Source organism: Eumetopias jubatus, unplaced genomic scaffold (assembly GCF_037043125.1).
Source record: "Eumetopias jubatus isolate StellerSeaLion01/CBP00866 unplaced genomic scaffold, mEumJub1_p1.0 scaffold_7, whole genome shotgun sequence".
NCBI classification, from domain to species: domain Eukaryota; kingdom Metazoa; phylum Chordata; class Mammalia; order Carnivora; family Otariidae; genus Eumetopias; species Eumetopias jubatus.
This window is the reverse complement of record NW_028274813.1, coordinates 100,939,211-100,954,921: the sequence shown is the minus strand read 5'-3', so window position 1 is coordinate 100,954,921 and position 15,711 is coordinate 100,939,211. Positions and strand designations below refer to the sequence as shown.

Sequence of the window (15,711 nt, the reverse complement as noted above, 5' to 3'; positions counted from 1 at the left end):
TGGGGGCTTTTCACGTGTCTTGTGGCATTTTCCAGGATCAGTAAAATTAATTCATCACTAGGATTAGTCCCAAACCCAAAACTAAATAAGAATTTGTCTGAAAAGAATATAATTGGGCTCTAATTTTCTTTCCCATTTACCTGTACAAAATATTTGGAGGAGCTGAGCAACATAGAAGTGGCCAAAGACTGCTGTTCCTTCTTCAAAGCTATCTGGGGTTCTCTGATATTTCCTTTGGGGCCTCAAATCCTGCTATCTTTTTTTTTTTTTTCCAATTCCAGTGTAGTTAACATACAGAGTTTTATTAGTTTCAGGTGTACAATATAGTGATTCCAGTCTTACTATCTTTTTAACTAACACCCTTGACTTCATTTTAGGCAAAATTTTGTCATCAGATTTTAAACCAATGAAACCAGTTATACAGTTGGAAAATAAATTATAAATTGACATATCCTAACCTCAATTTTCTCTTTCAATAATAGTATCTACAATCTATTACGTTTAGTGGAAATACATCTGCATTCCTGGCTAGGAGATTTTGCCCTTGAGGTACAATTAGTACCTGAATTATACATTCCAGATAAACAACCTAGGTTCACTTAAAAAAAAAAAAACTAACTGCGTGTGTCACTGTAATTGATAACTAAAGCCTTGTGCAGAAGAGTCACCTGATTATTGGACAAAGGACTAGTCAAGAAGACAGCTTATATGTTTTGTGGTCCTAGGTTTGCTATAGGTTGTACAACCCATTTTAAGTCATGTACCTGGCAAGCTTCAGTTTCCCTACTTATAGAATATAATGATTAAGCACAGACTGGCCCCAAATTATGTATGTTTGAATCACTTGCCACTCGTCTGCTATGATACCTTGGAAAAGTCACTTAACCTCACTTGGGTTCATCATCTGTAAAAAGGAGATAATACCAGCGCTTTCCTCCCATGATTGTTATGAAGATGAAGAAAATATACATATTCAGAATATATGTGTATATATAAGTTATATGGGGCTAGCACATAGTAAGTGCTATTAAATATTATCATCATTATTAATGGTGTTATTATCTGTAAACTGAGGAGAGGTCGGACCAGATGTCCAAAGGTCCTTCCCACTGTGAAAATCTGTGACTAACTCAGAAGTCAGGATTTTCCATCTGAAGTACCTAGACCTTAGCCGTGTTGAAGAAACAATCATGGTTGGGAAGGTGAACTGATTTGTCCATCACAAAGTGAATTTATCTGCTGAGTGCAAACCAGAAACCAGGTCTCCTAACTCCTAGTTGCACGGTATTTCACTATTCCAGAGTGTTTCTCTAAGAGACCACGCTAACTTAACTTTTACTCAGTCTGACCGTATTGTCCTTTGCTGAAATGGAGATTTAAAAATAGTAAAGTGTCTGAAATCTTGACACTTGCCAAATCAACTGTGAATTGTAAAGGCAGTTGGTGAGAATGCAGCCACTGCCCTCTACTGGTTCGACATGTACATTACGCCATTCCTTGTCAGACTTCCGAATGCTGGGCTCAAATAGGTAGGGATGGGTGGGAACAATTTTTAGGGTGAGGTAAAGCAAGATGCTGACCCATATTAACAGGAAAAGAAACATGATCTGGAAGGGAATACCATGAGCCTCTTCCCATTCATCACTTCATAGGATTCCCCCAGCTTCCGTGCAAACACTTCATCTTCATTTTTTTCGTATCTGCAAAAATTAGTTTATACAATTTTTTTTTCTTGTTTCTGACTCATTGTTTTTGTCTTTACTCCCCTCTTCCCTTCACAAGCATCACTGATTCTAAGACACATAAATTACTGTCTTCTCCCTCTTTTGGTCATTGTCTCTCTGTTTCTTTCCTTTAATTTTTTCCCTTCTGTTTATGCTTTATTTTCCTGGTATTTATTTATGTTATGTTCATGTCTGTGTGTTGCCAAATAGGCCTGTTAAGATTTATTGTGTTTCAATGTCTCTAAGGAGACTCTTGTTTAAGCTTCATTTAGGTGAACCCACTCTTTTCACACAAACAAGTCTGATGCTGTTTGCTGAAAGCAGTGACAAATTTCCAAACAGACCCTCTTACTACCATTCTTTGAAAAGACTTTCCTGGTATATCATCAAGACCCTGGAAGGAGATCCCTTTGGGGTATGGTTTCATATTCATGGAATCTTGTCAGTTCCCTTAAAATACTTCCATCGTCCTTCCCTGCCATAACGTTTATCACCAACTTACCCAAAGTGCTTAGTCCCGCCCATGTGGATTACAGCGGCCTTTCATTGGTGCCTCCAGCACCGGCCTCTGCTCCAATCCACCAATCACAAGACTGCTTGTTCTGTTTCCCTGGATACAGCCTTCCGCGTGTCAGCTCCCCTGGAGAATTCCACTGACTCCTTTCGTTAAGCAGGTCCAAACCCTTAATCCTAATATTCGTGATTCTCCAGAATGTGGACTCTGACCTACTCATGTTTCTGTCTTGATACTATCACTTTTATCACATCTGCCTGTCCCCTGTAAATGCCATTATTTGCTCCTTCATCTGTCACCCCTCCAATGTGGAACTGGCTCACCTCTTCACACTGCTGGCGTCTGCCTGCCAAATCCTCCCCTTCCTTCAGGGTCCACTTCAAATGTTCCTCTCCTGCCAAAAAGCATCCCCTAATACCCCCCGTCTCTCCCTTCCGTGGCAGGACCCGTTCTTTCTCTCTCTCTCTCTCTCTTTTTCTCTTCTGATATAATTCAACTTGATGCATTATTGTCTAATGTCTTGAATTGTCCTTTCAACATGTCCATACATGTTCCCCAGAGTATAAGTTCCTAGAGAAATTTCTTTGGCATCTATTTGTTTTAAATATCCTCAAACCACCTACACTCCAGTATAATAAGAACAAATGTTTATGTAGTGCATACTAGGTAACCCTCCCTGTTCTAAGTGCTCAACTCATTTAATTCTCACAAGCCCTATGAAGTAGGTACTGTTTTCCTCATTTTGCAAATGAGGAAACCAAAACACAGAGAGGTTAAGTAACTTACCCAAGATCATACAGCTAGTTGATACAAGAGCTGAGTTTCAAACACAGGCCATATAGTGCCAGAGTCCATCTCTTAATCACCACCCTATACAGAGTGACATAGTAGGCCCTCAGTAATGCTTCTTGTGCTATTTGCTGGAAAAATAAAAGAAATAAGTAGTTGTTTTCACAAAAGCATACCATTTCCTAAGTTTTCAAGAGTAATCCTCCCCAAGTCAATGTACACAGCCGGTGTGTCTTCGTCAAAATGCCAAGAAGAGGCTGCGTTGGTCATTTCCCACACCTGCCCAGGCTAATAATTGTTCATTCCCACACATTGGTGTAAAGCCACAGAAGAAGGTCAAGGTCAGGAGGGTCTTTGAAGTCACCAAGACTTAATTCTAAGTATTTGGCTTTGCCTGTCCTTCATCTTCATGTGCCAAAATACAGAATAGTTCCAAATTGCTTATTTAAAAATGTAAAGATAATTAAAACTGGTTCAGCATGTTTCTTTGTACTTGCTACTTTTTAAACCAAAGATTAAGCAGGGAAAACCCTGATTATCCGGAGAAGAGCTTGGCTTTTCATGTTTATGACCTCCTGTTTTCTCCTTAGAACACCTTGCACAGAATATATCTAAATCACACCTGGAAACTTGCCAATACTTGAGAGAAGAGCTCCAGCAGATAACGTGGCAGACCTTTCTGCAGGAGGAGATCGAGAGCTACCAAAACAAGGTACATACTCTGAAGATTTTTACCCAGGATTGAGGCAACAGTGGGAAGGGTGTTTATGCAGGACGTCTGTATTCAGGTATCAGATTTCTGTTTAAAATCTTTCTTCTGGAGATGATCATATACTTGGGGCTTTGTCTTACTGAGGTGCAAGTGTGTGAAATTCCAGCAATACAGTAACAAACAAATTCTCTTGTGCCTGTGATTATATACACGTATCTCCTATCATTTGGCCATGGGGGCTGGAGGAAGCAGTGTCCAAAAGCCTGAATGAATTGAGAGTTGTCCTGATTTCAAGGTCTGGAAGTTGAATGTAAAATAATCTCAGCCTCCTGTTTCCAGAGGTTCAGAGAGTGTGTACAGAAAAAGGTTTGGAAGCTATTATCATAACTCCAGTCTGAACCTAGCAATGCGAGGCTGACAAAGGGTGCCGCTACTTGCCTTTTTCTCTACACGCTGCTCAACAAGCCGTCAGAATGGGGGGGCAGGGCTGGAGAAGGGGAAGTTTCAATTACCTGTTCTGCCTTGGTAAAGGGAAATGCTGTGGTTTTCCCCAATAATTATAAAGATGTAGGCCTAGGAAGGGGGACAGAGATTATGCAGACTAATCCTCCCCTTCATTTTACATATGAGGAAATTAGCATCCCTTGGCGTCTGGCAGGAGAGTGAAAATACCAGGACCAGACCATGACTACTGGCTCCTAACTCAGTGGTTCCTTCACCCCATCATATTGGTGGAAACAGTCTTAAAGGAAGCTTGGGGGAACAAGTGAGCGATGTAACAGATCCGTGTCCCCCTATAACTAAATTAAAGAGTGGGTATATAAAAGCAATTAAGACAGGCTGGGGAATAGCAACATATCACTTTATTTGCCTTTGAGATAGCAGGTAACACCAGCAGCCAGCCAGTGTTGTTAGAAAGGGAAACCAGAAAGCAGTAAGAAACAGCCAGGCACGTGAGATGGGGTTCAGAGTCAGAAATGCTGGGATTTGCATCCCAGCTCCAACACCTCCTAGCTCTGAAACCGCTAAGAGAATTTGTGTCCATTTATGGAAAATGGGAAAATGAAACAAGACAAGGATGTCATACAGCATCTAGCTTGAAGCAGGTGCACAATAAATGTAATTGACTCCCCTTCTTTTCCTTATCCCCAGGAAAGTGGTATTAAATTCCCCAAGGTAAAATAATGGCTCAAAAGAAGATCCTACTTTGCTGCTCTCCGAGGCCCACGGGTAAAGCGGTGGCATGTATTGGTTTTCTGACTCATGTTTTCACCTGCTCGTGACATCTTCCCCTGTCCCTTTGCCACCAAAATGGTAACAGAGGAATCAGAGGAGACGAGAAAGGGACTTGGAAGCAATCATTATAACTCAAACGTTTATTTTTAACCCTCTAGACTTTTTGAATCCATTTCCAAAGGAGGCTTTGCCGGAACAGGGGCAGCTGAGACACCTGTGTTGGGGCTGTGGGTGACCGTGTATGTTGACGTGCGTTTGCTCCTCTACAGCAGCGGGAGGTGATGTGGCAGTTATGTGCCATCAAAATCACAGAAGCTATACAGTACGTGGTGGAGTTTGCCAAACGCATCGACGGATTTATGGAACTGTGTCAAAATGATCAAATTGTGCTTCTCAAAGCAGGTATGTGCTTTGCAAGTGAATTTTGTGATCTCTTCCTAACCTGCTTTCACCCGCCTATTAGAGAAATGCTTGGTAAGGAAGGTGTTGGGAACAGTTTTCCCCCAGTGTTAATCACTCGGGTTTCTTTTAGCAGAAACTGAGTCCTTTTTAAAGGTTTCTGAGCCATCTGCAGGCAACCTTCCCTCCATTTTGCTTCTCCTCTGAGTGAAATGATTAATTTGAAGGACACCCACATTCCCCCATCTTACCATCACCTGAGTTTTGTTTCTATCACTCCAGACCCTCGGGAGGTAACAGTAAGTTGCTAGGAATGTTATTTGTGGAACTCAAAGGGACACCCCTGGTTTCTTGGTTTGTTTTAATAAATATGAATCGATAACGTTTTCCTGGCAACTCTGAGACTCTCTTGCAAGACAGAAGAATGCCAGAGAAGTAATTTGTAACCCCGTCTCTCTTCAGGAATACAGGCCTTAGTTAGCTTCAGCATAAATCTTAAATTACGCTAGTCAACTGTGCCCCTTTAAATATAGAGAGCTGATGTGACTGAGAGCATGCAGCCCCACTGTGCTGAATCAGAAAGGGGTCCCTACATTAATGCCTTCACAATAGACAAATATTCACCACGATAAGAAAATCCACACCATTTCTGTCTCCGCTTAGGTTCTCTAGAGGTGGTGTTTATCAGAATGTGCCGTGCCTTCGACTCTCAGAACAACACCGTGTACTTTGATGGGAAATATGCTAGCCCCGATGTCTTCAAATCCTTGGGTAAGGAAATCCGCGTGCTCTGTCTTTGAATCAGGGCCATAGGAAAATATGGGAGCCCCACCAAAGAGCTAACTGAACAGAATGGAAACTGTTATTTGGAAACAAAAACGAAAGGATTTTATGCTTATGTTACTTTATAGTCACTGCAGAAAATTCACACAGTTTTTGTCTATAGTACATTGAAAGATTTTAGTGTTTTGTTTTACCTAGTTTGTAATCGAAGAAATTTATATTTATATTTCTTTATATTTATATTATAAAATTATATTGTCTTTCCCTTGCAGATTTTAAGAACCAGATTTTCATAGGATAAATTATTCAGATAAACTAGAGAATGTGATTTGATACATAAAATCAAGCAAAGAGTACTTCTCGAATAACAACCATTAATAAGAATGAAATGTAGATATCAAAGAAGAAAACTATAGCTAAGTGAAACTGACATATACTAAAAAAATTATTTTGGATTTCTATAATTTAAATAAAGTGGGATATAATCACTAAGAAGAATGAAACAGTATCCAAGATAAAGTTAAGTGATTTTGAAAACAGTTAAATGACAGAAGGTCTGTATGCTTTAGGAAAGCTCATTGCCATTTAGATACGTACACATAATATGCAAATCTGAAAGAGTAGACGTCAGACTTAACCAATTTTTTTTTAGGATTTTATTTATTTTTTAGAGAGAGAGCGTGTGCGCAGTGGGGAGGAGCAGAGGAAGAGGGAGAAAAAGATGCCCCGCTGAGCAGGGAGCCCAACTTCGGGGCTCGATCCCACAACCCTGAGATCATGACCTGAGCTAGAGGCAGACACTTAACCAACTGAGCCACACAGGCACCCCCAAACTTAACCAGTCTTTTGAGGATGGATTATTATTTTATGGGACTTTCACATTCTATGTTTTCAGTTTTTAATAGCTATAATGATTTTACCACCATACTGTGTCATTGGTTATCATTTTTAAGGGTGGCTTAGATCAAATAGAGTAGAAAACCAAAAATCAGTGAATGTAACATCTCAGTTACATTGTAGATGTTTGACTCTGTTGTTTAAGATTGTGGGTCCTGAAGTCAGGCAGCCTTGCTTTGAATTTCAGGCTGTTTCTTCCTACCTGTCTGAACTTTAGTAATTTTTCTCTCCAAATCTGTTTACTCACCTCTAAAATGATTATAATAATCCCTCCCTCATAGAATTGTTATGAAGCAATAAGGTACCCAAAGGAACCTCTTAGAGTGGTACCTAATAACATGCTACCCTTGCAACAAAAGTTCACTCTCATTATTTTGAATAGTGAGGTTGGTGGTGGTAGCAATGATGGCTAAACAGATTTTTCTTTTAAGATTTCAAATTGTTAAACTGTAGAAATGTTATTCTTATCCCCTTGGATCTTCAAGTACTAGATCCCTCTTCACCTTATTCCATATTTTTCTCTAAGGATAATAACCAAAATCTTAAACTGTCTTTAACTTTGGCAGGTTGTGAAGACTTTATTAGCTTTGTATTTGAATTTGGAAAGAGTTTATGTTCTATGCACCTGACTGAAGATGAAATTGCATTATTTTCTGCATTTGTACTAATGTCAGCAGGTAAGATAACCAAATAACAATGAAATGCTTTAAAAATTGCCCAGGTAAAGAATTCTTATGAGGTACCTAAGTTGTAATGGCCATAGCATATTCGGGTGCCTACTGAGACAGTGCCACCCTTATTGAATCTAATTTTAAGTTTTATCAAACAGCAAGCCCCCCTCAACCCCCAACGCATACATGTACCCATTTAAGAAGACCTCATGCCATTCTGATACAGTCTTAAAAAATGAAAGTTGAGGAAAACCCAGTCCACAATTAACCTCTTGATATCATGAGAAATGCTCTGGGAGAGTAGGGTTGCCCTTCTTAACACAAATCTCCAAGAGAATATGGTTTTTAAGACATCCTACTTTTTCTTAAGATTCATTTGGATGTCATCCACAAGTTTATCTGAATTTAATCTGTTTTCAACTAGTACTGCCTCCTGGGGATAATCTGTTTTGCAAATTTACTGTCTTCTGTTTGGCATTCTTAAAGAAAGACCAAATTCATAACCCTTAAGTCATTTGGAATGATCTTGACAATTTTAGTTGCCTTAGATTATAAGGCAATTTTCATATTTGCCAGAAAGGCTAGCAGGATTGCTATGAGTATTTCATCCAGAAATATACTTATTAGAAAGATTTGAGCGTCCATGGTGGTTTCATTTGCCCTTGTGTATGGCCTTAGATTTAAATTTAAATGTCTATCCTTTTGGAAGGAGAGGACTCTCCCCTCCTTTAAGGATCAGTAAAAATGGAAAGCTTTACCACTCTATCTTAGATCAGTCTTCCACTGCTTTAGGAGCAAATTTTGAACAAGGAATAAAACTGGCCTATTGTTCTCTAATTCTGCATTGTGGCATAATAATCTGTGTCTAAGAGTCCGGAGGAATTGGGGTGTCCCAATAGCACGTAGGAGAAATACTAAGAAGTATCATTTTTAATGTTTAGATCGCTCATGGCTGCAGGAAAAGGTAAAAATTGAAAAACTGCAACAGAAAATTCAGCTAGCTCTTCAACATGTCCTGCAGAAGAATCACCGAGAAGATGGAATTCTAACAAAGGTAAAAGGGAAAGGTGTCTGGTTGGCATGGCCTGAACTATCCCTTGCCACAGGTCTTGCTGCCAGCCACCCTTACAGGTCATCTTACCGGCCCCCAGAGGTATCCGTAAGCAATAGGCTACTGAAGAAATATCTCCATTTCGATAAACTTGGTTGGGCCAAAATTCGGGTTAAGTTCTACTTCCTATGATTGGTTGTGAAGTGTCCTGCAATAATAGGAAAATGGTAGAAATTTTTTTTTAAGCATTAATACGTTCTGGAAATCTTCCTCCTATTCCATCTAAGTTGTGCATAAAGCAGAGTTAATGTTCTGCATTGATATAAATTAGAAAAAGAATCTTCGAATTTAGAAGGAGAAAGTTATAAAGGACTAAAACAAGCAGGATAATCACATATTCTAATATTAGTTCTATTTCCATTACATTCATTAGTAATCAACAGAAAGTGACTTTTGTATTTTCTTCATCAATTTCCCATTACTACCCCGTATTCAAAGCATAAGGCTTCATTTTTGCTAATTATTACCTTTTGCAATAAAAATATGATTAGGATGTCAATTTAAAGTATGCTAATTTTCTTCAGTGCTAATGCTAGTAGTATGTATTTGGTCCTTGAAAAATCAGCCTTATTCTTTCTTAGACTATTTTATGTGTTTTGTTGTTCAAGAAGATGGATTTGAGAGGTTTGGGTTTCTCTTCCTGCTTTCTTTTCTTTTCTTCTGATAGCTAGATTAGGTCGGAGAGGGGAAGTTGGGCGTTAATTGCTGCTTTGTTTTTATTTTGTACCTGTTCAATGAGAGATTGAGGCAGGAATGGAAAACAGAAGAACTCTCCAGACCCTTACCTTCTTCTTCATCTTCTTGCCCCAGTGCAAGGATACAATTAGGTTCTTTCATTTTGGAGAGCACGTAGCACATGGACAAGATCTGTCAAACATGTTTCTTAGGATTATTTTGGCTGAAATAATACATCATTTGTACAGTGTTTTGGAGTTTAAAAAAGCATTGTTTCAAGCTGTTACTGTCTTCAACTGGTAAATGGTCAATGCTGAGACTTCCGTCCAGGCCTTCTGACTATTCTTTCTTCTGAGCCTTCTACTCAGACCCAGAATTGGTTTGTCCAGGCCAAGGTCTTTCCAAGAAGAAACTCGTTGTCATTGGAGTTGGCTAGTCCTGGTTCTGCATAAAATGTGTAGGGGACGCGCTCATCTGCAGTTGCAGTGACCTCACCTGCCCATGACTGCTTCCTTGTCTTCTTCTCTGTCACCAGACGTCTTCTTCCTCCACAGCAGTGGAGGGCAGGGTTGGGGATGGGAGAGCAGAAAGCATGTTGGAATAGGAGAAGGAGGTGAGAGGCTTGGGTTCTTATCTCACCTCTGCCACGTTTGCTCATGAACATCTTTTCAGATTATTGTATTATTTGTCTTCAAAATTGTATTTAATGTATACCTGGTATCCCATGATATGCCTAAAATTTGTTTTTACCAATCTTCCTTCTGGGAAGAACACGTTAAGCCACTTTGAGCGTGTTTCACCTTTGTAAACAATGTTGTAAAGATCATCCAGATTCCCTGATTTTTGATGCTTATGTCTGTTCTCGCCTCACAACGTGTCCTTTCTTCCACTTACAGTTAATATGCAAGGTGTCTACATTAAGAGCCTTATGTGGACGACATACAGAAAAGCTAATGGCATTTAAAGCAATATACCCAGACATTGTGCGACTTCATTTTCCTCCATTATACAAGGAGTTGTTCACTTCAGAATTTGAGCCAGCAATGCAAATTGATGGGTAAATGTATCACCTAAGCACTTCTAGAATGTCTGAAGTACAAAACATGAAAAACAACCACAACAAAATTAACCGAGACACTTTATATGGCCCTGCACAGACCTGGAGCTCCAACACACTGCACATCTTTTGGTGATCGGGGTCAGGCAAAGGAGGGGAAACAATGAAAACAAATAAAAGTTGAACTTGTTTTTCTCATGCATATGATTTCCATTATGCCTACAGATATGGACCCTTTTTCTGTCTCAACTTCTTGATCATTGACCTCTGTTTACAACTGAAGGAGGGTACTAAAGTCGGAGGATTTCCTTTTCTTTGTAGCTCACTGCCCACAGACTTTCTGCAGAGTCACCAATCTGTTGGTACCAACAGAGAGCCCTGCAATAATCGGTACCCGGTGTGCATAGCGGAGGTGGCGGCATGACTTTGCACAACTTGCTCTTTGTTTCATGAAGGAAGTCTTTATGTTTTTCCACCGATTATTGCCAGTCAGCAGGATGGTATGAAAAGGGTCCATAGCACTAGCAACAATAGCATTATAATATATTACAGGGTAAATGGGCATGAAGACTATATATAGCTAAAAGAGATATTGTTTATATATTGTTTTAATTAATATAAAATGTAGTTACTGGTGTAGCTTTTCCTGTTGAATTGATAAGGCACTTTCATTTTGCACCTTTTTCTTTAAATGAAATGCTAGCGTGTTCACTGTTGTGTCGCATGTGCACCAGAAACACAAGTTTAACTGAGAAGGCTTGGAAGGAACGTCAGGAGGTATTTATGCTGCTGTTTACAAAGGACTTTGAAAAGACTGGCTGGTCATATCTAGAAATCATGATGTGGATTATTTTTTTTTTTTTTTTTTACACTTCATTTGGAATTAGAAATGGAACTCTCCCTAAATTATACTTTGCTTCTTGGTAAGCTTAAGGATAGATGTGTTTATGCTTCATACAAAGTTGAATGATCGATTGGTGCTATGGACTTATACCATCATGCACATTATTTTTTTTAAAAAAGCTTTTTTAAATGCCACCTCATGGAGGCAGGGAGGGAAGGGAGGCTCATTTCACACAATTCAGTACTTATATGGACTCAGTCTCCACTTGGAATTCTTATGCTTTGAGAACAAATCAGTAACCCAAATATTTATTGGAATTCAGCTTTTATTATAAGAAGGACCCAAAGATTATATCTGGAGCAAACACACACTGCCCATGTGAGGACATGAAGCATTTACTTTGTGAATGGTTATGTTCTTGGTATAATCTAGGAACCCTAAGAGTATATCTCAGAGTGAACTAGCTCTAGACTAGCTGCCTCTAGATGCTATAATTCTAGAATATTGCGCTCCATATTTCACAGACAATGGATAGAAGGGTGAGGGAGGTATGTAACACTGAAACAGTTTCTCTTATTTAAATATTAAATATTTTAAGCATTCAAAGTGAAGTTGATGCTAGCCGCAAACATTTACTCTTGTATTTATCTTCATTAGAAAACTGTGGACTGTAATTTATTTTATTAAATATTTAGAAGATTGTTTGGCTTTTGTGTTCAGGTGAGAAATATTGAATGTTTTGTTTAATTTCATGTTTTGGAGGGTTTTTTTAATTTTAATAATTCCCAGTGGGGGAAGGGCGAATGAACAGTCTGATATACACGTGTGCATATTTTAAAAATAAGTGCCCTTTGGAAACGTAGGCATTAGAAGATGATTTTAGTCAGTCGGGGTGGGATTCAAACTTCTGGTCTGACATGAGAGACCATGTTTATACAGAAAAGGGAACATCTTCTCATAGCATAAAGGTGGGAGTTTCTAGGCAGCCCTTTATAGCAGACAAAGTGTCTCTACCACCAGGGTCCTTCTGAATCTTCCCTAGGAATTGTGGCTCCTGATGTCGTGTGGATCACAGCACGGGCTTCCCAGAGCCCTTTACTCTGGCTTTAACTCCAGCTGATTTTCTGACTTGTTTCCTGGGGGATTTGGAAAAGAGGAAGGAATTTTTCACACAGAAGTGTGTATGAAGCCTAAATAACATCTTAATTTTTTTTTCAAAAATATACTAAGGGTTTAACCATAAATAGAAGACGAGAGTAATATTTACTTAAATTTCTTACAAGTATATTAAGCTTTATGTGAGTGTTTATATAGAGAGGTTAACTATCAGCATATAGTATTTATATTTGGGCAAGAAGGGTTAAATCAAATTTTTTAATTTAAATAAGCATAGTTCCTTTAAAGATCAATAGTATTTATACTCTGAAAAGAGTACCAAGCTTAGTTCAGTTATTTATTTGTCCATTTTTTTTTTCCTGTTGTTTCTCCTGGGGAGGGGGGGGGAGATGGTGTGTTTTTATTTTGGTTTGGTTTTTGGTTTTTGTTTTTTGTCATTCTGAGTCACTAAATTTGGGGATGGTTTTATTAGAGTATATTAACTTCTTTTTAACCAAAGCTTTCTGAATATGACCAGCCTCAGGTGCTAGTGCATTAAAGAGCAACTAAACCGAATTCCAGTGTCCATTTGTGAAGTGATAAGAGTTAATTGAACTTCTCTAAGGGTGAGAGAGAGAGCATAATGTTGAGCTTAAAAGAAATTCCTTTTCCCAGAAAGGATTTTGCATGTACCAAATGCAAAAAAAGAAAAAAAAAAAAAAAGATGCTTGATCTCAGTAGTCGTCACGCCATGGTGACATTGCTTTTAAAATAAACCAACATACATTGACATGATGCTGCTACCAGGTCTTTCTGAAAGAAAAGCAAGGTGAGGACTTTAAGAGCAAAATACGTTGCCAGTGTAGGGACAGAGCAGGGGAGGCGTGCTCAGTGAACAGAGGGAACAACCATTATTTGGATCAAAGTTGGGATCTGAAGTTAAACAATAAATTCAGTTTAAAAAAATGACGTATAGAAAAGGATGTGAAAACCTTTGCGTTTTTATTTTCTTCTTATAGAAACACCTGTGTGATGACACAGACTACTTGGTGATACAGAATAATGATTGTTTAAGAGTTCTTATAATTAAAGTTTCCTAAACTTAAATATCCAGTAGTCTTTTAAAGATTGGAATCACATCATTGTTATCCCAGTTGCTATGATGCCTTTTATATAGTTTTTTCATAGAGGGTGCATAAGGCTTTTTGTATGAAGTCTGAATACCTTTGGTTACAGTGGTGTCAGATGGTGGCATTATATTCTGAAGAACCTGGCCTTGGTCACAATGAAAACAAAAGTGCAGATGAAAGTGCTTTTTTGGACAGTTTGCAAATTGTGTTAAAGCTATGGATTTTTTTTTTAAGTGTTCAGCATCCTAATTTGCGTTAAAGCTATGGATTTTTTAAAAAGTCTTCAGCATCCTAATTCACCCTTCCTAACTTAAGGAAAATGTAACTTAAGACACTGCTTCTAAGTTTGGTTGTTCTTTAGAGTGTGGATACCCAGATCTCTGTGAGCATATGGGGGTGGGCTGAGGGCCAGGTGAGGAGGGAGTGTGTGTGTGTGTGTGTGTGCGCGTGTGTGTGTGTGGTTTTCGTGTGTATGATGTGCGTGTGTCGGACCGCTTCTAGGCTACTAAGTGTCAATGGAAAAGAAAATGTATTCAAAATACTTAAATCAAAACTAGAAGATGGGGAAAAAAAAGATTTATTCTATACAAAGCCTTGTCTGGACCACTTTAGAGAGACTTCTATTTTTTTAACCCTTCTATAAATATTTGATGGCACTTGAAATATTCCTGCAATAAAATGTGATTTGTGTAAAGAAAAAAAAAGATTTTGTAATGTGAAACAAAGAAAGAAAGTAATGTAATTTTCTAAAAAAAAAAATACAAACAAACAAACTTTGTATTATTTTCTTGATGGAATTTGTCTATCTGTCTTTGGAAAACTTTTTATTTCATTGAATGTGCCATAGTAGAAATATGTGTTTTTAGTTTTAGACTAAGGAATAGCTGTTTGTGTTCCGACATTCCAAAATGCAAAACAACCTAGTAGAATCTTTAATGAAAAGGTTTAAGTAGGATGTAAGCTTCTCTCATTGTTGCTTTTTTGCACATGTTCTTCATTCCTCTCTAGTGCAATATGTACATAGAGCACTTGCGGGTGTACCTTGATCCCTCAGGGAAAAAAATACATATTTGTACAGTTTTGGTTTTTTGGTTGGTTTTTTGTTTTTTTGTTTTTTGTTTTTTTGTTTGTTTTTTGCCTTTTGTTTTTGGCTAAGGAATGTCGATTGAATCACTTGTTATTGTTGAGGGGCAGCCAGATAATAATCCTAAAGCCACTGTTTTCAAACATTGATTGTTTAAATCATGTGTCCTTCCAGTGCTATTATTTTAAGATAATAATAATAATAAAAAGTTATTTTCTGACAGTTCTTTGTGCTGATTGGTGAAAAAAAAAAGGGTAAATAAGCACCTTATGATTGACTTACTGTGAATGACAATCCATCTTGATATCAACAATAGAAGCCCTATCACTTTGGAGTTGGGGTTAAGAGTCAGAAACAATGTGCTCAGGGATCTTCTAAAACTCTTCAAACAGGGTGGCCAGTACTACTGGGACAAATTGTGTTTTTTATTATTAATAATAGTGATAATAATACTATCCCTCAAGGCACAAGTGAACTGTATAGAATTGCGTGTGTGTGTGTGTGTGTGTGTGTGTGTAAACTCTTCACTATAGTCTTATTTTGTTGAGTTCAAAAACGTATGTGTTCTTCAGTCCCATGTGGTTAAAAATGTTGAATAACTTCCAAAGCAGTATAAGGTTATGCCAGTATGTTCACAAGGTAAATCAATAGGCAGCATACCAACAGAGAGCATCACTTCAAGTGCAGTCCTACCTACTCCATTTACTTCTAATAATTAAAATATTCATGCTAAATATATTCATAGCATTATATATTAGAAACTTTCCAATTCTACATGGTATGCAAAAAATTGTTTAAACCAGTAATGAGACAAGAGCCCTGCCTATCAGTGCAGTAAAAGAGGTGAAAGTTTGAACACATTTTTTTCAAATGCCAGCAAATAACTTATCTTGATTGTGTTCTCTAGAAGCAAACCAAAAAATCCCTTTATTGAACACAATTCTTCTACACTTAACAGTTTTCGTCTGTTGAATTAATACAAGAGCTAAT

General features: G+C 38.2%; 1 protein-coding gene across 2 annotated transcripts in view; it reads left to right on the top strand.

Moving 5' to 3' along the window:
- The window catches only part of RORA (RAR related orphan receptor A), a 331,244-nt gene extending 316,869 nt beyond the window's left edge, over window positions 1–14,375 (top strand). For both annotated transcript variants that reach the window (XM_088024819.1, XM_028100317.2), the window contains 6 exons: window positions 3,618–3,739; window positions 5,245–5,377; window positions 6,038–6,145; window positions 7,621–7,731; window positions 8,667–8,779; window positions 10,408–14,375. In XM_088024819.1, the coding sequence (XP_087880945.1) occupies window positions 3,618–3,739; window positions 5,245–5,377; window positions 6,038–6,145; window positions 7,621–7,731; window positions 8,667–8,779; window positions 10,408–10,572 (752 nt within the window). In that variant the 3' untranslated portion in view covers window positions 10,573–14,375. The remainder of the gene's footprint in view (window positions 1–3,617; window positions 3,740–5,244; window positions 5,378–6,037; window positions 6,146–7,620; window positions 7,732–8,666; window positions 8,780–10,407) is intronic.
- The last annotated feature ends 1,336 nt before the right edge of the window (window positions 14,376–15,711 follow it).